The 23370-nt window shown below is 25.2% G+C and overlaps 2 protein-coding genes across 2 annotated transcripts in view; one reads left to right on the top strand and one right to left on the bottom strand.

Annotated features, from left to right (window-relative positions):
• The window catches only part of LOC134838217 (CDC42 small effector protein homolog), a 42381-nt gene that overhangs the window by 13918 nt on the left and 5093 nt on the right, over positions 1 to 23370 (top strand). The window contains exon 3 of the mRNA XM_063853696.1: positions 17552 to 17602. The gene's annotated coding sequence lies outside the window, so the exon portion shown is untranslated. The remainder of the gene's footprint in view (positions 1 to 17551; positions 17603 to 23370) is intronic.
• Positions 291 to 879, bottom strand: LOC134827033 (uncharacterized). The gene has a single exon (XM_063839562.1). The coding sequence runs from the start codon at positions 815 to 817 to the stop codon at positions 455 to 457; it is 363 nt and encodes a 120-aa protein (XP_063695632.1). The 5' UTR covers positions 818 to 879; the 3' UTR covers positions 291 to 454.

Here is a 23370-nt window from a genome sequence, read left to right as displayed (position 1 = left end):
AAAAATAATTAAAATTTTCATAAAAATATTTGAAAAATTAACTTACCATTCAAAAGAAGTAAAATTTGTGATTTCGAAGTTATTTTCGAAAATTCGAACTTATGTTCGAAAATTCGAAATTGATGATTTTTTGTACTTTTCAATAAATTTTTGACCTGTGAAAAAAGAAAAAGTATTAAAATAATGTTAAAAATAAAATTTTCTTACCTTTTTTGAATCTCAAGAGAAAAATTCAAAGCGAAAAAATCGAATGGAAGTTACAGAACAAAAAAAACTGAAGATTTAAATTTTAATATAAAACAAATTTTGATTTATTAAGTTTCCTTTTTAACATTTTGATAGAATGTGTATCTTTAAGACACTTTGAAAAATAAATTCCCTCCAAAAATCGTCATCCTTTCAACCGTTTGCCAAAAGTCATCATCAATACGAGAAAATTGTCCCAAAAAACTTCTTAATAAGCTTTTCCGGCAACTTTGCCTCCATAACCTCCAGCAGCGGGAGCTCCATATCCTCCAGCAGCAACTTGAGCTCCTCCGTATCCAGCTCCTCCATGTCCTCCCATGGCACCGCCATATCCAGCTCCAGCTCCATATCCGCCCTTTCCGTATGATGGAACGCATGGGACAGTTGCGGATGTTGGTTGGCAGCTTACGAGCAAGTTGTGTCCGCAATCGACACGGGGAGCAGCAGCTGGGTACGAGTGAACTTGTTGTCCATAGGGTTGAACGTAACCTCCGGCTCCGTATCCTCCGGCGTTTCCTCCGTAGGCAGATGCAACGGCGATGCAGGCAGCAATGATAGCGAATACTTTCATTTTTGGTTGATTTTTTTGGGTTTTTAGTTGGTTAGACTTGAATGTACTTTGCTTGACTTGGTCTGAGCAGTTACTGATACCTTTTCGAAGAAAATCGCGACTTTTTATAGGGAATTAATTAAAATATCAGCACTTTTCGTTTGACGTCATTCGTTCTATAAACTTACGGAAAAAAAATTGAATTGCAAAAAAATGCAATTTTACAAAAAAAAAATCGAGTTCAAATTCAAACAAATTCAACAATTTTCGATTTCTTGCTGAATGGAAAGAATCAAAAAAATGTTACGAAATCGAGACACGGTACAATGAATTCGTCTTTCCTTACCTTTAGTTGCAAAGCACATAAATACATATCTTGTGTGAAAATCTATGTTCTTTGTTTGTTCATAAATGTCAAAAATTGCAAGTGAGACAAATGACTTTTTTCTCCTTTTTATGACATTTCTCTCGTTTATTCAAATAACAAACAAGCGAACAAACAACTTTTGCCAAAATAAAAAGTTTCTCTCCACTCCTTTGAAAAATCTCGTAAATTAACACAATTGATAGATAGATATAAACCGCGATTGACTAATTGAGATAATCGTCTTTCTTGACTCTATAAAGCTCATATATTAATTCACACAACAAATAAATATAAAACTTAAATATATGAAAAATGTTCTCATGTTCCATTTTGTGTACAAACAGAACGGAATAAAGACACATTCAGGGGTCAATAGCTTCGTCTATTTCTCTCAATAATGCGTAGAAGAGTTGAAATTGTGAAGATTTGACGTTTTACGGATCTTTAAATATTTTTTCGATTTCAAACTAAAACAAAAAAAAAGTTTTTTTCAAAGAAAATTAAAAATATTTTTTTTATAAATAAAAAAAAATTAAATTTAATTTTTTAATATAAAATGATTCAATAAAAAAATAATAAAAAATTAAAATAAATTTAAAAAAAATACATTTTTAAACTTAAATTTTTTAAATTTATTTATGAATTATTAAATAAAAAATTTAATAACAAAATAATAAAAAATTAAAATAAATTTATATAATAAATAAATTAATTTAATTAAAAATAATTTATAAATTAAATTAAAATTAAATAAATTTTAAATTAAATTAATTTTTAAAAAGTATTTAATAAATAAATAATTCAAAAAAAGTTGAAAATATATGAAAAAAATAAATTTTTGTTCATATAACAAAAAATAATAATAAAATGACGTTTTACCGATCTTTAAATATTTTTTTCGATCTCAAGTGAAAACAAAAAAAAATTTCAGAGATAATTAAAAATAATTTTTTTTATAAATAAAAAAAAAAAATAAATTAAAAATAATTAAATTTAAAAATATTTAAAATTTTAATTTTGAAAAAATAAAATATTAATTTAAAAAAAATTAAATTAAATTAATTTTTTTTTCAAATTTTTTGTTACAATTTTTTATTTCAAATTTAATTTAATTTTTATTTAAAAAGTCAAATATTTTTATTTATTAATTTTTTCTTTAATTAAAAATTTTTTCTTGATAATTTTTTTTAAATAACGATTTCTTATAAATTACATTAATTTTTATGTAAAAAATTTTTTTTTATAAAATTGTTTAAAATAATAAAATTTTATTTATTTAATTTTTTTTAATCAATTTTATAATTATTTGAAAAAAAAAATTATCTCAACAACTCGAAAGGCAAAAAACTAAGAAATTCATTTTTTTCGTATTATAACTAACTTAAATTTTTTTTAGTAATTTTTTCAGATACAAAAATTTTCAAATAAATCAAAGCGGGAAGATTTAAGATGACTTTGGATGGAGAAAATTTTACTTTAAAAATTCTGGATGGAAAAAAAAATAATATTTTTTTTGAGGACTTTTTACAAGCAAATATTGGAAAATTTTATATAAATTGACAATTTGCCGTGAAAGCCAGCGCCTGGCTCTTATCAACAGCTATCTTTACCTTCTAATCTTCGAGAAAATGTATGAATGAATGATTGAACGAACTGAATCACATCACAAGTTGTTTGGAGAATTTGGAATCACGAGGGAGCGAGACACGAATTTTTCACAGTACTTCATCGATCATTTCATCAACATAAAATTTTATCTCGATCCAAACAAAATTAAACTTTAAAGATTCAATTATATGATCTCATCACAGTCGATGATTCTTCTTCCTTCGTTGGATGAAGTCAGCACCTAAAAAGCCACACTCTTGCAAAAGAAACGAAAAACGATCAAAACAATCGATCGTAACAATTCGTTCAACGACTTTGACTTTGAATCCCTGTAATTTGTCTTTCTCTCTTGACGCTGTTTCTTTTGACAAGGTAAAGGCTGCGTGCTTGATTTGCGACATGCGTCGTCGTGCCATACGGGCTTTTATTTACAAAAAGTGTGAAAAGAGAAAGGAAAACTAATCGAAATAAGAAATAAAATGCATTTGTACGGGCGATGGAATGATTTATTGCGTTTCTGGCTATTCATTAAGTAATTCATGTGTTAATGTCTATTTAAAGACGTCGCGAACAATGAAAAGAAGTTTGATTGTTGCGTAACGTGGTTTTGTACTTTTTTTCTCGTTACGTTACTTTTTTTTTTGTTCGTCTTGATTTTAAATTCTTAACGCATCGTTCTTTGTCTTCTTTCGAGACAATAAAAATATGAAGTAAAAAAATGAATTGCGATCAAAAAATGACTCATAAAACTTCCATCGCCTTTAAAAATGTAAATTTACGACTAAAGAAAGTCAAAAAATTCGTTTCTGACCAACCATAACAACAACAAAAAAAAACCTCACATCATTCCCCAGACAATTGTCGAAATAAAAAAAAATATCATGAGAAAAGATGTTCGCATGAAAGAAAAAAATTAAACATTCAAGAATAAATTTCCGGCTGTTAATTTTTTTTTCGCCATCATATTGCGCAACTTTCTACTGAGATGTACGAGAGTGTCAATGCAGCTTACCGAATTTCTCTCGCCTTTGAGTCTGTCTTCGAGCAATTGACAAGATGTGAATTTATTGCAATAAAACCGTTTATTGCAAAGATTGCGATTCGGAGATAAGATAAAAGTGAAAATTTGACATTAAATTAAAAAAACGAATAAAGTGTCGAATATGTTTTTTTTATTTGGTAAATGATCGTTGTTGAAGTGAATTAATGAATTGATCGTGCGACAAAACAAGTGCTGAGTTGCGTAATTTTAACGTCAATTTTTTATTTAAAAATTGAAATTTTAATCAGATTTTGGTAATTTTTTATTTAATTTATTTATTTATTTTTTTTTTCGATATGAAAAAAAATTATTTTTTGTCAATTTTTTCATATATTTTATTTTTTTAAACAGAATTATTTATTTTTTTAAATACTTTTTTCAAATTAATTTAATTTAAAAATTATTTAATTTTAATTGAATTTATAAATTATTTTTATTTAAATTAATTTTAATTTTTTATTATTTTTTTAAATTATTTTATTTAAACAAATTAAATTTAAATTAAAAAAAAATAAAAATTTATGATTTTTTTTATTGAATTGTTTTATTTTAAAAATTAAATTTAATTATAAAAATATTTTTTTTTAATTAATTTTTTACTAATTTAACTTATTTAATTTTTAATTATTTTTTAAATAAATTATTATTTTTTTTAACAAATTAAATTTAATTTTATAAAAAATATTTTTATTAATTTTTTGAATAAATTTTTACTAAAAAATAATTCTAAAAAAAAAAAATTTATTTAAAAAAAAAAAAAATAGAAAAATTAATGAAAATTTTCCAATATTTTATCGATATTTTATCAAAAAGAAAAAAAAATCACTTGCATAACGTTATGCGTCATCGCCTAAAAAAGTTTCGCACAAAAGAAAGTTGTTTGTCTAAAAATATGAGACAGTTCTACATTTTATGGCAGCAACCAATTTATTTCATAACACTTTTTGACACTTTTACTGAAGCATACCAAATTATTGCCATGGATGATTGCATGCGATTTTCCTTTTGCCTCATTTTTTATTTAAAAAAGGCAATAAAATCTGATTAAAACCCGCGTCGAATGTGTGAATACGAGTCAATTGCGTGTCCGCGTGAAACTTACATAACTTCTTTTTTTTTGTTCCTCCTCCTTCTGTTTACAAATAATTTAAAGATCGTCGATAACTTTTAGTAGTCAGAAATGGTGTGAGGCACAAAAAGAGAAATAAAAATATTTACTCCTTAAATAAATGCAAATACAGTAAAAATATTTTGAAAGATATATCACGCAATTATTATTACGGCATCCATGAGACAATTATTTTTATTATAATTAACAATTAGAGACTCATCTGTTGATTGTCAGACGCGTTTTTCAAAACGTTTTTCGAGAGTTATTGCAGACGCACTGGAGGAAATTTGTAACAGATGTCGATTTGATATGCATTAAAGTGGTCTCGAACACGAACAAATATCGAGAGAAATATAATGAGGATGGCGAAATGCGAGTCTGTTACAAGATTTATTGAGGCAAACAGACGAAATTTCACAGAGGTTGCAATCCAATCAATTTTCGATGTTGACAGTTATAGGTCATGTTTGATCTCGGCATGAGTTTCAACGAGATGAGATGTTCTCGCGATGAGTGATATTTTAGTTGATTAGTTTATCTTTAAAATTTCCTATAAAAAAAAATTGGAAAATTTTAATTAATTTTTTATTTCGTCAAATTTATTTTTGGGCGAAGATGAATTTTTTATTTTATTATTTTAAATATTATTTTTAATCAAATAAAACTAAATTAAAGTTAAAAAAAAAATAAAAATTATTTTTTTTAAATTATTTAATTGGTTAAATTTTTAACTCTATTTATTTATTCTTTTTTGAGAAAAAAATATTTTTTTATTGAATTAAATTAATTTAAAAGTTAAGAAAAAAAAATAAAATTATTTTTTTTAAATTTCTTATTTGGTTCAATTATTTATTTAGGTATTTATTTTTTTTGCGAAGGTAAATAAAATTAAAAAAAAATAATTATTTTTAAAATAAAAAAAAATTATTTCTTTTAATTTTTTTTAAATGTCTTTTTAAAATTATTTTTAAATATATTTTTTTTTAAATAATTTTCAAATATTTTTCTTACTTTTAATTTTTTGAGTTTAAAATACAAATTATAAAAAAATAATTTTTTAATAATATTTTTATGTTAAAAATCCTTCAAAAAATTCTTGAAATTTTAATTTTTAAACCTTAAAACTCATTTTTTGTCTAACATTTGTTCAAATAATCAATTTTTTCATTGAAACGAAATAAAACTCTTGAACAGACAAAAATGACTCACATTTATTATTGAAATTCCATCGAAGTCAAATATTTAATTTGTTATTTACTAACGATTCAATAACAGAAATGCGTACAAAATATTTGCTCTTCTCGTAAAAACTTTTTTTTTATTTATTGACACTTTTGACCGACAATTAAAATTTTTCACTTCTTCTTTAAAAAAAGAGGCCTTCAAATACTTTCACTGTATAAAGAATCTTATTTGTGTCACACATAAAACGAAGAATTAACTCAATTGAACAATAAAAAAACTAAATTAAAACATTTTTACAACTAAATAAAAATAACTGTAAATTCTAAAGATCAGATCTAGATCAACATTCATAAAAAAAAGTTATAAAAACACTTGTTCCCAATAATTCAATAAAAAAAAATCTAGAAGCAAAAGTTTAACAACCCGAAAAATTTAATCTATCTAATCAAAGGCCGCACTTGTCATAACAACAACAACACGAGGGAAGAACTTGATATCGTGAATCGTGTCAAATAAAACACGAATCCGTAGAAAAGTTATCAATTTACAAGAAAGAACGTGCGTTGCATCGCCTCAAGTCTCGAAGCTGGTCGTAATAAAGAATATTCATAGAAAAAAATTTCTTATCAAAAAAATCAGGTTTTCATCGCTTCGACGTTGATTACATGATCAAAGTCACTTGCTGCTAAAGAAGAGACGAAGTTAGATAATAATCAAGTTTCAACCAATCACCGCATAAATCGGTTGTTTACTTAATATTATTGCCGCTGCCGCCGCCGCTGCATGACAAGTATCATCATAATATTATCAACATTTTATTAATGTGCATGAAAAAAAGAGAGAGAGAAACGCATAAAAAATACAAGTTCTGCATTAATTAACATATAAAAATATGAAAAAAGTTAACAAGAGGCAAAAGAAATGCAAAATCAGCGTTAGACTGCCAATTATAAAACATATGGATGCACTTGCATTATTTTTTGAAGTTGTTTTTCCGATTGTTTTCGAATAATGATGAATAATCGATTATATTTAGGTTTAAAATATTTTTCGATGTTTATTGAACTCGGCGGAATTGACTCCAATAGCTGACGGCAAAAATGTTTGTAAAACGGTTAATTGACAGTTATTTCACTCTTCCTTGAATTAAGTGCATAATTGGTAGTTGTGAAGAAATTGAAGAGGATTGGATTAAAAATGACTTTTGGTAGAAATTTTGTTTGGGAAAATGATTTGAGCACATTTTGAAATTATGAAAATTAGAAATTTTTAAAATTTTTATAATTTTTATTTTGAAAGTCAATTTGATGATTTTAAAGCTTCAAATTGATCAAAAGTTATAAGAAATGCCTTTGGATGACTTTTGGAAGATTCTCAAGCTTGAAAATTGAAAAATAAAAAATACGTAAAAAAAATACGTAATTTTTATTTTGAAAGTTGAAATGATAAATAGATGAGAAATGAACTCGAAAAAGCCTCGATAGATTTTTAAACTTTATTTGGATCTCTAAAAAAAATTAAAAACTTTCAAAAAAACTTCAAAAGAGTCTTAAAAGGAATCTTCAAGAAGTAATTTCTTTTTTTAAAGATTCCTTTTGAGTCTCTTAAGTCTTTTTTCGAGAATTTATAATTTTTTTTCTAAGAAATCCAAACAAATTTTAAAAACCTATCGAGGCTCTTTCGAGTTAATTTCTCATCTATTAAACTTTCAAATAGAAATCCATTTAAAAATCATCTCATTTCCTTCTCTCCAACATAAAAAATAATGCCCTAATAGAAAATTTTCTGTTAAATCAATCACCACTTGTTTTCATTTTCATCGTTCAATAAATGCAACTGCCATTAAGTACAACTACTGTTATTGATTTAAACCAAAATAGAAAGTGTTTGACACGTTAATTGGTTTCCTTATTTTTTCCTCAGCTGCACTTATTTCTCCTCATCATCTCTTTTGTGACACGATTGCGTGCAAAATTTATCTGTCTCTATTTTTTTTTTGTATTTCGTTGCTCACGTCTCTCGATAGATATTGATTAGCTATAGCTTTTGAAGAAACTCGAGAAAGAGAGACAATTAATTACAACATCAAAAAAATACTAAAAATTATAACCGGGAGCAAGAAATGCACGATCTTTGGTTTGTTTATTTCTTATTAAAAAGTTGTTTGTTTCTATTTGTTATTATGACACCGTGGCAATAAATAAAAACATTTTCGAACTTTGTAATAAAGTAATTTTTCGTTCGTTTATTTTTTATTATTATTATTAAAAATTGTAACGAAATAGAATGAAATGTTTAAACGAGTTAGGAGGAAAAATAAACAAGACCTGTGCGATCATTAATTAGATCTCGAGTAAAATAACAATAAATTTGAAATGTCCGTAATGCGGCACGAATCTCATTTTTTGTTTTGTTTTTCTTGATTTTTTTTTTTAATTTTTTTATTCAATTTGTTTGTTTGTTTTTTTTCTTTGTTTGTGGTTGTGGTCGAAGAATATTTAAAATAATAGAAAATGTCAAAAGTTTTATTTTTATTACGAAATTCATTTAATTTTTTTTATTCAGGATTTTTTAAAATGAAAAAAAAAATAATCATTAAAGAAAAAAATTATTTAAAAATTTTAATGAAAATTTAAGATTTTTTAATAAAATAAAAAAAAAATTATTTAAAATAATTTTTATTTTATTTGTTTTTTAATAAAAAAATAATAATAAAATAAAAAAATAGACTTAATATTTAACATAAAAAAAAACTTTAACGATAATTTTTAAAATTTTTCATTAAAATAATTTTTTTAAATTTTGTTTTTATTTTTATTAAAAAATAATTTATTTTGATTTAAATAAATTTAAAAAAATCAAGAATTATTTTAAAAAATATTTTTTGCTTTGGATATTAAAAGTACTTTAAAAGCCCTTAAATTTTCCCACAAATCAATTTTTCAAGTCACTTTATGAATTCACAAAAGCAAAATTAACACGGAAGCACTTTTTCCATTGAAAAGCAATCATCGTCATTGCCATGCTATTTTTTTTATCCTAAACTATATCTCCTCGCAACACTTTCGTAACAACTTGTACTCATTTCATTTCACTTCTTCTTTATAAATAGTGACACAGCAAAAACTGTACTTACTTCACTCTTCTTCTTTTTTATAACATTTCATATAAATATAATTACAGAAGAAGAAAAAAATGCAGCTCGATATATTTTTGCAATGAAACGTGTTGCTTCCAATTTGTTTTTAGTATTTGAAAGAAAGCCATAAAATGTGTTTCTCATATTCGGTTGCTGTTGATGATGATATGCATTAACATTAACACAAAAATAAAATAAAAAACATTCACAAACGAAAAAAAAGATTGATATTGAAATCGAAAGTTGGCTACTTGCTCTGCTTAGCTAACTACCATTCACAGATCTCTTTGTTTCTTTATAACATTTTTTTTAGGAAGTTGATGTTTTTTACTCGCTTCGCTCATGAATGACTTGTTACACTAGTTTTCCAATTATTTATTATTATTATCGGTTTGTACGGTAAATTAATGTCATTTGTTGGAAAAATACCGTTTTCCTCGTCGCCAATTCAAGCAACAACAGGTTTTGTGATGAAATATAAAACTTTTTGGCTAAACGCGCCTTCACAAGATCTAATTTCGGTTCATTAGATTCGTAAGTTTCATCCCACACACTTTCCTTCAGGCAAAAATTAAAAAATTATGTAACTAACAAAAAAAATGTTTAAACGTTCCCTGATTTTATTTCACTTTTCATTATTATTATTGCCGATGTTTTGTGTTTTTATTATAAAATATAATTATTTCGTCGAAATCGAGACTTGCGGAAATGTATTTATAATTGGAACAACAAATGTCCATTTAATGTTCAATTTATATGTTAATCTATTTTTATATTATTATTTTTCGCAGTGCTTTTGGATTTGCTGTGAATTTGTTGTGTATTTAATTTTTCTTTCTTTCTTTCTTGTAATTTTATTATTTATTGCAAGTTTTTTTCTTCTGTCTTTCACGTGTTTGATTGTTGTTAAAATGGAGCAGTGACGTAGTTGGAGAATACACTGTTACGGATCCAGATTCAAAAGGGCACAAGTTAAAAAGAATTTTTTCTAAAATTTTAGAGCTATAAGATGAAGCAGAAACATGTAGCAAATATTCGATGGGAAAATATAGAACATCAAGTTGATCATCATTCAAAACAAAAAGTTCAGCAAGAAAACTTTTTTCTTATTCGAGGAGAAACAATGCACAGCTTTCGATGTTTTTTATCATATATATAAGGACCCAAAAACAATTTGATCCAAAGAACTTGTAAATTCAATTCGCCAACAAAAAATATAAATAATGAAAAGATTTTGTCTGAGCATGAACAACAATATCGATGATGGTAACATCCTTGACAATTCTGACTTGAGCTGCACAAATAAATTTAGATCAAACAACTCCACAGTCCGTAAGGTACTGCAGGCCAATTTGTATTTGTTTTATTTCTATTAATCAGCAAGTACCTTTAAAGGAAGATATCAACATTGTATTATCTAAACAATTAAAAGAACAAGCAATTTCAAGTAAACCCTTTTAAAATATATTTTAGCAAAGCTTTTAGAACAATATGAATCTTCAATTATACTTAATGGATTATTTTCTTTAGACAATATATGAAGCTTTTAAACTTACTGCAGTAAGAATTATTGATGCCAAAGCTTGAGCTTGCTTGTTTGAAGCTCGAGTCATAAGTCAGGCGAGCTTTTGATCATTGAGCTTCAAGCCTTCTTTTTTAATTCTGAATTTTATTAAGTTTATTCACAATTTTCTTTTGTATTTTATTTTTGATCGTCTACTCTTTAAAAAAAAATAAAAATTTTTAAAACTTATGGTTATGTTTTTCTTATGAATAATTTTTTAATTTTGTTCAAAATTTCTTTCGAATTTTTGCATTGCATTTTTAGCAGCATATTTTTTGATTATTTTAACGAAATATAATTTTAATTTAAAAATTTAGTTTTATACGTAAACTACAAATTTTTAATTACTTATATAGATTAAATTGCCAATAATCAGAAATTTCATATGAAACTTTTGCCCCCGAACTATCATCAAATATTCTCCGCCCCTGTCTCATTTTAACAGTTGTTGCTTGTTGCACATTTGAACAGGAAAAATTATATTTATAACGAATTAATAAACAAACCGTTTATTATATCTTTATCACTGCCTTGGCTTTGCCTTGCTTTCTATTGAAATTAGCTTTTGAAAAATTAAAGGGTTTCGCCGTTTTGTGGGAACCGATTTATTCAACAAAACTTTTAAAATTATTAGCTTTAAAGCTTTTTATGCAACAGATGTTAATGCGATGTTATGATATCCAATCGATTAAAAATGTATAAAAAAAGAGAGAAAATTAATACAAAACCGATAAAAGTTGCATATAAATGTTTTGTAAATTAAAATTGATTTATACTTCCCAACACAAACGCAGCAACAAATCTATTTATGGTCTCGAATTAACAAAGAGCCATTTATTAAACGTAAAGCAGTAAAAACGCTCGTTACCTAATCCAACAAAGATACTGGAATGACATTAATTTTGTCACACATTTTACTGCATTTAACAATTAAAAAGTTTATTTTTTCTATTAAATTGCGCTAAAAATCCAATAAATAACCGATAAATGGCAGAAAAACGAAACAATTATTAGATTTTATTATTTATTAACGCATTTGAATTTATTCGTTCAGACAAAAATGGAAAGTTGATTAATTGAATTTTTCTGAATTTCATTCTATTTCGCAATAAATTCTCGTTCTGCAAAAAAATGCAAAATATTTTTGCAAAACCGCAGCGGAAATGTAAAATTTATCGACTAGACATGGATTCGCGCTGTGATTTATTGTACGATTTTTCAATATTTTCACTGCCAAGCTTGTTACCGGTTTCGTTTTTCATTTTGGTGCATGTTAAAATGTTTAAACATGATAATAATAATATTGTTGTCGTTGCAGTCAGTTCGCATAATGAAAGTCGACACTGAGATTTATGACGGTTTTTTAATACTTTATCAAAGGGTGGTCCTGTGTGACATGTAACGACTTGTAAATTGAATAAAATAATAATTTTTCATGAAATTCTTCTTCGATGCCTCAGAGGCATTTTCGTCTTGTAACGGAAAATTCAAGAGAAATTCCCTCAATTAAGGCGCAATTATGGATTTTATTGTATCGCGTCTTCATTACACAACTCTCATTACTCCTCCATTACTTTTTTTTTCGTTCAATTATATTATTAACAACATTTTGACAGCGCGCAGTATCTGTTTGACATCATCTTCACCGTTCATCGCTTTCGATCCGTGGTTTCACAACGAATTGATACAAATCCCAAAAAAATAAAAAAAATTAAAATAAAAAATGTGAGCGAGTCATGCATTGTTCCGGAACATTACACATCGTGCTGGTTTTTACAACAACAACAATGATTAATGAAGACGAAAAAGAAAATTAAAGTCGTCACTCGCGTTCTGCAAAAAAAATTATTATGCAACTGTTTCACCCACTTATTAAAATTGATTTGATCTTTCGTGAACTTGGTTCAATCAATCACTTATACTTTCTTTAAAATAAAAATAAAAATCTTTGCTGCATTATTATACAATTACTCTAAAGGTCTTAAAGTAGTGATTTTGTGCGAGAAATAAAAAGAAAAGAAGAGAAAAGGAATGAAAAGCAAACAATCATTTTTCTCTTCGTCGTGCAAATTGGCTTGATTAAATTTAAAAGCTTTGTAAAAGCGGATATTTTGTAGTTTATTGAAAGAAAGAGTTTTAAAAGAGTTAATGTTTGTTTTAAAAATGAGACATCATTAAATATATTTTAAAAGAAAAAAATAAATAAAATTGAACAAAAGAAATTTTATAAAACAATTTTTTTCTCATATTTAAAATAATTATTTTAAACTTCAATTTAATATAATTTTATTAAATATTTAAGAAATTTTTATTTTTTCAATGAAAAATTAAAAAAAAAAATCAATAAAATTCTAAAATAAATTTGAGTTAAAATAAAATTAATTTTTTTGAATGAACAAAAATTTTTCAAAAAATTTCTTAAACATTTTCTGAAAAGTTTATATATTTAAAATTTAAGTTTAAAATTTTTTTTATTTAAAAAATTTTAAAAAAATTTTTTATTTCAAATTAATTTTAAAATAAAAATTTTTCTAAATTAAATTTAAAAGAAAATATTATTTTTTTTTTTTTTTTTTTTTTTTTTTAAAATAATAAAATTTTTTTTTATTTTTTTTAATGAAAATTTTTAAAAATTAAATAATTATAAAAATAATAAATTTTAATCAAAAGAAATTTTAATGAAAAATATTAAATTTTTTTTTTTTTTAAAGATTTTCAAACTTTAAAATAAATTATTTTTAAAGTTTTAAATTAAATTCAATTTAAAAAAAATATTTTTTAAAATAAAAAATATAAAAAATTAAAAAAAAAAAAATTAAAAGTTTTCTTAAATTTTTCTAATAATTTCTTAATATTTTAAAAAAAATTTTTTTTAAATTTTAAAACAAAAAATTTTAAATTAAAAAAAATTATATAAAAAATAAATTTTTTTAAATAAAATTAAAAATAAATTAAATTTAATTAAATAAAAGTTTTAAAATAAAAAAAAAATATTTAATTTTATTCAAAGTCTGAAATCTTTTTTTTTTAAAATTTAAAATAAAAATTATTAAAAATTATAAAAAAATTTATTTAAAAAATAAATTTAAAAATTTATTTAAATAATTTTAAATAAATTTTTTTTTAGATTAAAAAAATAGTTTAATAAAAGTATAACAAATCCATTTATAACAATAATAAATAAATTACCTGATTAATTTTCCATGCAACATAATAAGCCCTTTAATACAACTTTAGTCACAGAATAATAATCAAAGCTAATAATATGCAGATTTTTTCCTTATTCAAAAAAAAAACAATAATAGAGCCGAATAAAGGTGAAAGTAAACACTTTTATTTTCATTCTATAACATTACATTATACCATATAAAACACACTTAAAACATTACGTATTATTTAAAAATTTAACTCAGTCACTACATATAATTAAGTATAATCAGATCATCCATTGTCTTGCCGTGACATATGATATTCGGTAATTTTAGGGGGTCTCTTTTGTTATTTTTTTTATTTTCTTTTTCGACGAAATCGAATAATGCAATGTTAATACTTATTGAAGTATGTTTAAAATTATTATTGTTAATATTAAATAATAAAACAACAATGTGCAAAAAACATGATCATTTTTGGAGAGATAAACATCTTTGTTGATCCTCTGTAGCTGAAGTGAGGTTACTTGCATGACTTTTTATTATTATTAGTTTTTAATGTTATATTAATATTAATACAGTGTAAGCATAATAATAAAATAAGAGACCTACTAACTAATGGAAATTAGCCAAAAAATTAACAAATGAAACGTGAACATGATTTTTTTGTATTTAAAGTCGTTATAATATTAAAAAAAAAAATAATAATAATTTTTATAACGACATGACACTGTTGGTGGCTGGGCACGCGAGATATTTGTTGCACCTTTCATGTTTTTTTTCTTGTTATTGTTTTTTTACAACATTTTATGAAAGTAGCAATTTTTTTGGTTGCGTCATTTTTTTAGATCACAAGAAAAATTCCAATTGAATAATTTTTTAAATAAAAAAAATTAACTTCTTTGTCACTTTTCAGTTCATGTTAAAGTTAATTTCAGTATCAATTACTCCCATTAACGACTTTATCACTTTCCAAAAATTAAAAAAAAAACTTCTTTAACATCGTTAAGTATCTTGATTAATTATTATGTAATTTTTAATCCAATAAAATGAACATTTTTATTACTTTTTTCCAAAAAAAAAAAAAAAAAAATACGTGAGGAAATTAAGCACCCAAAATATCGATGTAATTATATTATTGCTGGGCGACATGGATCAGTATCCGTCTTAATTTTTTTTTTTTTTTTTTGAAAAATCATGCAATGCTTCTACTTTATGATAATACATTAAGACATTTACATTAACGAAAAATAAAAAAAAAATGAGTCACTGCACGAAACCTTAACAAGACTTAAATTCCCCCTTTTACTTTGAATAAAATTTAAAAAAAAATTAATAAAGTACCTAAAAGAAAAAAAAAACAAATTAGTAGTTTTATTTTTTTTTTCATATTGCCAAAAATAAAAAAAAATAAAACTTGAGGAGAAAGAGAAAGGCGCAGCAAATAATTATATGTGTGTCACAAATAAAACAATCATCTTTGTGTCATTCGGGTCGGTAATTAAAGGTGACTTTTGTACACATAACGTCGTTAAGTATGACGCTTTTGCATGCTTATGGACCATTATTACTTAACTTTGTGTGTAGTTTTATTACATTTTTCCGTTTTATTATGTTTTTGCGAGACATTATGTGGTCACTTAAAAAAAAAAGTTTATTAAATATAATAAAATTTAAATCAATTACAAGACAGGTTACGACTTAAAAAAATGAAAAGTGATCATTAAGGACTTTTCTACCTCCTTTTAATGATCTTTCGTAACTTTATAACTTTTGTTTTCTGACATATTTCACTTTTGCTTGATGTGATAAATTCCTGTTATAATTCCATCAAGTTTCACTTTCATGTTTTTTTTTTTGTAAAAAAAGGTTTGAAAGGGAGTAATCATCATTACGAAAAAAAAGCGAAACCATAAAAATAAACTTGCAAGTTGTTACGATAATTAATAATGATGTGAACTTTAGATGAGAGTTTTGCTCGGTTATACTCAATTATGCGTAAAGAGTTTAATTTTAACACTTTTGTGGATATTTTAATATTTAAAAAAAATTAAGCAAATTTTAGAATTTTAAAAGAGTCATAAATTTTCAAAAAATAATTTGACTTTTATTTTGGTAAAATTTTTTAGATGTTTAAAAAATTAATTTATTTATTTTGATAATTTTAATTAATTTAAAAAAAAAAATATTAAATTTATTTATATTTAACTTTTTCAAAAAATATTCAAAATTTAGCAATTAAAAATTAAATTTTTTAATTATGATTTTTAAAAATTTTTTTTATTTTAAAAATTTAAAAAAAAAATTCAAAAAAATATTTAAAGCCCAATTTTTACTTCAAAAAGCTTTCAAAGATTATCTCAAATATTTTTTTTTAATTTTTTTTTTAATTTTAAAAATCAATAAAAAGTATTAAAATAACCAAATATTTTTTTTTATTTTTTATGATAATTTTTTTTTAATTTTCAAAAGGATCAAAATTAATCCCCTTTTAAACCACAAGACAAAGAAGTAGATTTGTACAAAGTTTACTACTACTCAATTAATTTATTTATCAAAAGTGCACACACTTTATGATGCTGTCATAATAATCATGATGCGGCTATCACGCTGTTTATATTGCGAATTGCTCGAACGAAAGAGTTGAGAGTTGTTTTAAAACAAGTCATATGTCAAGATGTCATTCATTTTACGGAATATTCAGTCATTCATCGGACATTTATCAAATTGATTTGTTTGAGTTTTTTCCCTGTTGAGAGCTTCAGACAGAGATGGAATCCAGATTTTATGTAAATTTTTCGATGAAAGAATAAAAAATAAAATTTTTTAAGTCACTGTCCTTATTGTCTGTCCCTTTGTCCTTTATGTTCAATGAGGAGTACAAAAATGAGAAATCTACTTTTTTAATGGCAATTATTTTAATTCTTGATAATTTTTAACGTTTTTATTCACTTCTGTTGTTTAAAACGTTAAAAATTATCAAAAATTTAGGTTTAAAAAAGTAAATTTCACATTTTTGTACTCCTCATGGTACATAAGGACAAAAGGACAGACAATAAGGACAGTGACTTTAAATGTTTATTTTTTTCTGAATTTTTTGTACCTATTTTGACTTCAAACTTTACCTAAAAAAAAACCCGATTGATAAATTCCTCGCCCCTGTCTAACCAACAAAAAACACCTAATAAGTTATTTGTTAAACAACATTTGAACTTGTCTCGTTGTCTATCGCTATTTTTTACTTTCATTCAAACAGCAAAGCTCAGCGAAAAAACAACATCTAGCGAGTTAATCACACACAAAAAGCAAAACTACACGATCAATGTAAATTAATATTAATATTGTATAAGATTATTGGCTTCGTGTTCGTATGTTCCTCTGTCAAGAGTTTACAAAAGTGATATTTTGAAGTGTCTGTGCATTTATGATGATTACCACATATGACTTGTATTTGTTAAAAATTATTATAAAATAGTGAGCTAATCAAGTTACGATTTTTTTTTCTTTTGTAACATTAAATAATAATCGTAAATTTGCAAAAAAAAAAGAGGATTAACAACTAATTAATTTTTATTTTTTTTTCTTTTCAGAAATCAAGTCAAAAAAAAAAATCGTGAACAGCTGAAAAAAAATAAAAAAAGGTAAGAAAGACTTTCATTTTTTTTTTTTTTTGCTAAATAAGCCTAAATTACTTCAATTGACGTAAATTACGCCTAAATTGAAGTTCAAGTTAAACAATAGATTGTCTGGAGCATTGGGCGTCTTTTCAAGTTTATGTGTTTTTTTCGAAAACAATCGAATCGCAAAGTAAAGTTAGTTAGTTCAAGTGAGAGTCTTACATAAATATTTGAATAGAGATAAATTTTTGTTCAATTTTTGGAGAATCATTGACCACACACAAGATTTTTTGTAGTAAAAAAAACAGTAAACTGAATAACTGAATATTGTTTGTGTGCTAAAAAAGTACAAACAATGCCTATTCAATGAAAAGTTTTTATTTATTTGACTTTGCTACTTTTTTTGCGCTCGTATAGTCATAAAATTCATTGAAAATTTAACTTTTGTGAAAAAAAGTGATGAGAGCGCTTCTTAAAGAAATTTAATTAAATTTAATTTTTTTTTTATTAAACCAAAAAAAAAATATTTTTTTATAAATTAAATTAAAAATTATAAAATTAAAATAAATTTAATTTAAAAAATAAAAAAATATTTCTTAAATTAATTTTAAAAAAATTCATAAAATTAAAATAAAAAAATTCCTCAAAAAATTTTTTGTTAATTTTTAAAAATTGTTAAAAAAATTATATTTAAAAATTAAAAATATATTTCTACTTAAAATTCATAAAATTTAAATAAAAAAATTCCTTAAAAAATAGTTTTTGTTTATTTTTTTGTTGAATAAATTTTATTTAAAATAAAAAAAAACTGAAAAATAAAAAAAAAATATTTCTTAAATTTATTTAAATAAAAATTTATAAAATTAAATAAAAAAAATTAAAAAATTTAAAAAAATATTTTTTGTTAATTTAATTAATTTAAATTCAAAAATAATTTTTATTTTTTAATTATTTATATTTTATGATAAATTTTAAATTAATTCTCAGACAGATAATTTCCTTCAAAAACGATTTTTTTTTTTTCAAAAAACTGCGCAATAAAAGGAAACTATCAGTATTTGTATGTTAATTAACTGCCTTTGATGCATTGTGTCAGCAAATTTGCAACGAATTTGCGTAAAAAAACAACTTTTGTGAAGGCAGACGATCCATAAATCGTTTGAAAATTATTCAACTTTTTATTTTAGTTCAATGATAATTTACGTAATTCGCCGTCAAAATCGCTCAAAAAAGCTTAAAACTTTCAACTTTGCTTTATTTACTGCCTCAATTAGTTCCCCGGAGTGACAAATCCCGTTATTCATTCCCAAAATCCGGCGTCGAACGTCTTGCCTGACACCTCATTAGGGGCCCTTGACAAAGAAAAACGTTGATAAATCACGTGAGAAATCACTTTCGAGCGTAAATTATCATGCGCGACAACGACAATTTACAATAAATTAATGATAGTAATTGATTTATTTGCCAAACGAACAACACGCCACGACCGACAATTTTATTATTATGCATTCATTGTCGCCTCCGCAGTATATTTACGCTAACATAATAGCTCTCGATGCACTTTTTTTTATTTCTTTCTAAGGTGAAATCTTGTAAGTGAAATGCATGAGAACTTTTTTCCGCGCTGTTAATGCACTCTCTCGTCGTGTTGCGTCGAGACGAACGAGCATCGTCGAGATTTCACTTTTGATTATCATTTTGATTGTTTTTTTGCAAGGAAAAAATAGTTTTTGCATAAATCATCCTACATGTCTCTTCGATTTTCTAATGCGCGAATGCTTTTTTTGCGACAACGACGACATTATTCATACTTTGAAAGGACTTACAAGCAACCTACAAGACGACAACGACGACGACATGCAAGATAAGAGCGCACGTATCGCGAAAGAACATGAACAACACACATTTAATAATAAATACGTAATGAAAACAACCTTTCCTTATATGTCGCGAATTCACCGAGCAAAAAAAAAAGACTCGTCGCGATGATGCATCATTTTTTATTATAATTTATTTATTTGCATCTCAACTTTTTTTCTTTCATTTTTTTCAATAACTGACTAAGTACTTGACTTTGTTAGATAAAATTATACCGTAAATGGAAAATCGTACTTATAAGAAGTTGTTTGAAAGCTAAATGGACTCAAATAACTAACAGCAATCCAAAAGTTTAAAAATTTTCCTTGAAAATGGAATATTTAAGAAGATGGGCAAGGAAAGGGCAGAAAATGGGCAAAATTTATTTTTAAAGCCCAAATTGATGAAAATTTTCATTTGAACTTCAAATTTAAGTCAAAGGGGACAAAATTCAATATTTTTTGTTAAAGATAAGAAATTTTACCTTCAAAATCGAGATTTTATCAAGATGGGCAGAAAATGGGCAAAATATTTTTTTTAAGCCCAAATTGATGAAAACTTTCATTTAAGCTTCAAATTTAAGTCAAAAAGGGAGAAAAATTAATATTTCTTCTAAAATTAAGAAATTTTGCCTTCAAAATCGAGATTTTATCAAGATGGGCAGAAAATGGGCAAAATATATACTAATAGAGCCCCAAATGTTAAAAACTTGAATTTTGACGTAAAAATTCTCCTTGAATTTTTTAAAATTTTTAAAAAGGGCAACAAATGGGCAACAAATTCTAATTTTTAAGCTCAAAGGTCTGAAACTAAGTTTTTAAATGAACTTTTTAAAAAATACTTTTAGTTCTATCTTTAAAAAATATTTGTAGTATACTCACAATTTTTTTCTCACATTAAAATTTAAAAAATTAAAACTTTGCTAAATATTTCTATAAAAAATGCGAAAATAATTAAAAACATTTTTTTCTCATGTACAAACCTCCTTAGAAGCATAAAAACCTTTAAAGATTTAGAACAAACTTCACAGGAATTGTTCTTTAATTTTTTTTATATCTCCCTTTGTTCACATTAATTGTCCACGCAATCGTAATTAGACACGCGCAAAACTATTTTTCTAATTAATTTTTCCTACTGCTACCCATTGCAACTCATTACTCGGTAACTAACCACAAAACATTAAACATGACACGACTCTCCATTCATCGTGCATCATGATTATCATTTTTTTCCTTCTTCCTCTCTCTTAATTCAAAATCTATCTAACAAAACAAAACATAAATAAAAAAAACAGAACGTAAAAATTCTATTATTTAAAACTCTAATGCAAATGAATGAATACAATAAAGCAATAAATGATATTTTTTTTCAACAAGGAACGGATTAATATGATTCGATTAACTTTTATAGATAAACAATTGTACATGAAATCATGCCGAATACGCACCGCGAACAATTGCCATGCACATGTTTATTAAAAAGGTCTCATTATATACATTAAAAATTTTGCATTATTATTTCATTTGGATTGGATTGTTCGAAAAAAAAAAATGAAAAAGAGATAAAACTGGTTGAGTTTTTTTTCTTATGTAAGATTCTGCATAGATAGAGATTGGATTCGATTGGAAACAAGTACCTTGTTAAAAGCGCATAAAGACGTAAAAAGAAGTATTTTACTGAGTTAAGTTAATATTTGAATTGGTAAATAAATATGGGAGAGTAATATCACCTGTTCAACGGTTTTTGTAAAGCGGTTCAATGTTTGTCGAGATTTTTTATGGAGATTTGTTAAACATAAACAAGTAAAAGGACAAAAAGGTCAAGATTTCAAGTTAAATTTTCTCTAATGGAGACAACTTAAAAAAAACTTAATAGAACTCAATGAATCTACCTCTCTCAGAGAAATAAGAGCTTAAGATAAGTAATCATCCATAAGCGGAAACACCTCTTCTTTGTCAATGCACTTAATCAGCCTGTAGCTCGAACTATAAGGTCTCCTATAAATTATATTCACGAAGGTTGAATGACACTTTTTTTTTCCTCTTCTGACTTAATCGCATAATAAATGGTAGCGCGCGCAATCCATAGATCAAAAATTCACGTAATTACCTCTCTCTTGCGCATTACGTTATTGACCGTCATTCATCATGATCAGAACTTGCGAACGAACGAACGAACAATAACGAGAACAAACCCTGAAACCCTGATATTTATCATCGTCGTTCATTTCAACTTGTTCACCTTCAGTTCTCTGTCTCTTGCGTTCTCTTTTCATTTCTTTCTTTTAATACAAAGAACGTATTGGAGTTTAATAAACTGCGAAGATTCCATAAATGAGCATATGTGAAGTGCACTTTCCTTCATGGGTTTAAGCGAATGATGCAAAAAGGAAGATTTTATAAAACAGAAGAAGTCCTCTAAAGAAAATCCATCAGCATCGTTTATGGATCGTTTTCTCAATAAATTTATGGATTTTCAAAATTTATATTTGTAAGTCTAAAGTTTTTAACCAATGTATGGCTGATTAAATTAGTTCATTGAGTGTTGAAAGTCCTCCTGAAAAATTACGATTTGGGCATTTTTCGACTATATGTTGCATAGATTGTATTTCACCGCAATCACATAGCGGCGAAGATGTAATTTGCCATTTATTGAGGAGAAAATTACATCGGCCACAATTTGTTCTGAATCTGTTTAATTTCGTCCATATATCCTTTGGTTGATCGAATCCTTTCAATGCAACAGTACAATCCATCACAATTGACAAATTTTGTACATTTGATGAGTTCCATTCGTCTTTCCAAATTGTTTTTATGAAAGTTTATAAAATTTTGTATGTAACTTAAGTATAGTCAATTCATGTAAATTATTTCGTTGGAATGAAACATTATTGTATTTTATTTGACTCCAAAGCTCATCCTCAGATTTTAGCTGAAATTGAAAATTTATTTTAAAAAAGATAAAAACTTACCAAAAATGTGATTCTTTATCTTCTAAAGAAAGCTTTAATTAACCTAAAACAAAAATAGCTGAAAATTAGAATTAAGTTCCATAACCTTCACTCAACCTCAGAACTCCAAAAAACAATCAAAATAATGACTTACCATGACTTGACATAGATTCAACTTCCATCATTTATCATTCACTCTTTTCCCATTCTTTCAGCTTTTTAACTAACATTTGCGATAGTATTCGCAGAAACCTCATAAACAGAAGTTAAAGTATATATGAGAAGTATGTTATGTTATTATTATCATACACATTTGAACAATAAAACCTCCAACAACACACATTCGTAACAACAATGAGCGATGTCAGTGACAGCTAAACAAGAAGTAATGACCGACGATGCAAAAATAATAACAACATAAAAAACTAGTTGATAAAACCGCTAATTTTTTTCGTTGGTCATTTTTCATGTCTGGTAGCTTTTTGTTTATTATTACGTGTAAAAAGTCATGGTAAATTATTGAAATAAATGATATTTTTTTCGCCAAGTAAGTAAAATATAATTTGACTTCTTATCTGGGTCAGATTACAACAGTTTTTAAGCAAACAAAGTCAAGACAGTTTAATGGACAGTTAGTTGCTCGCATAGAGAGTGAATGTCAAATCTGGGTGTGTTAACCCTTATTATTACTTAAACGTTGATTTTGTTTGTTTTGTGTCAATTTTCGTTGCGTGATTCTTGGCAATTTATGAAATTCAATTTTTCGGACATTTTCAAGGAAAAAGTGAAGCAAAGAAGGTTAGGCGTCATTTTTAAATGTAAAATGCGCTTTTTATGAAGACTTTGTTGGTTAAGTTTGCTTTGAAAATCAGTTTCAATCGTTTTAATTGAACTGGTTATCTATTTTTTATCATCAAAGAAAGTCATCCATATGAAGTGAGCAACTTCCTTTTATGGCAACGAGGCAACTCGTGCTTATATTTGA

The sequence above is a fragment of the Culicoides brevitarsis genome, chromosome 1 (genome assembly GCF_036172545.1).
Source record: "Culicoides brevitarsis isolate CSIRO-B50_1 chromosome 1, AGI_CSIRO_Cbre_v1, whole genome shotgun sequence".
NCBI lineage: Eukaryota > Metazoa > Arthropoda > Insecta > Diptera > Ceratopogonidae > Culicoides > Culicoides brevitarsis.
Note: the sequence above shows the minus strand (reverse complement) of the source record. Positions and strands in the feature narration are given on the sequence as shown.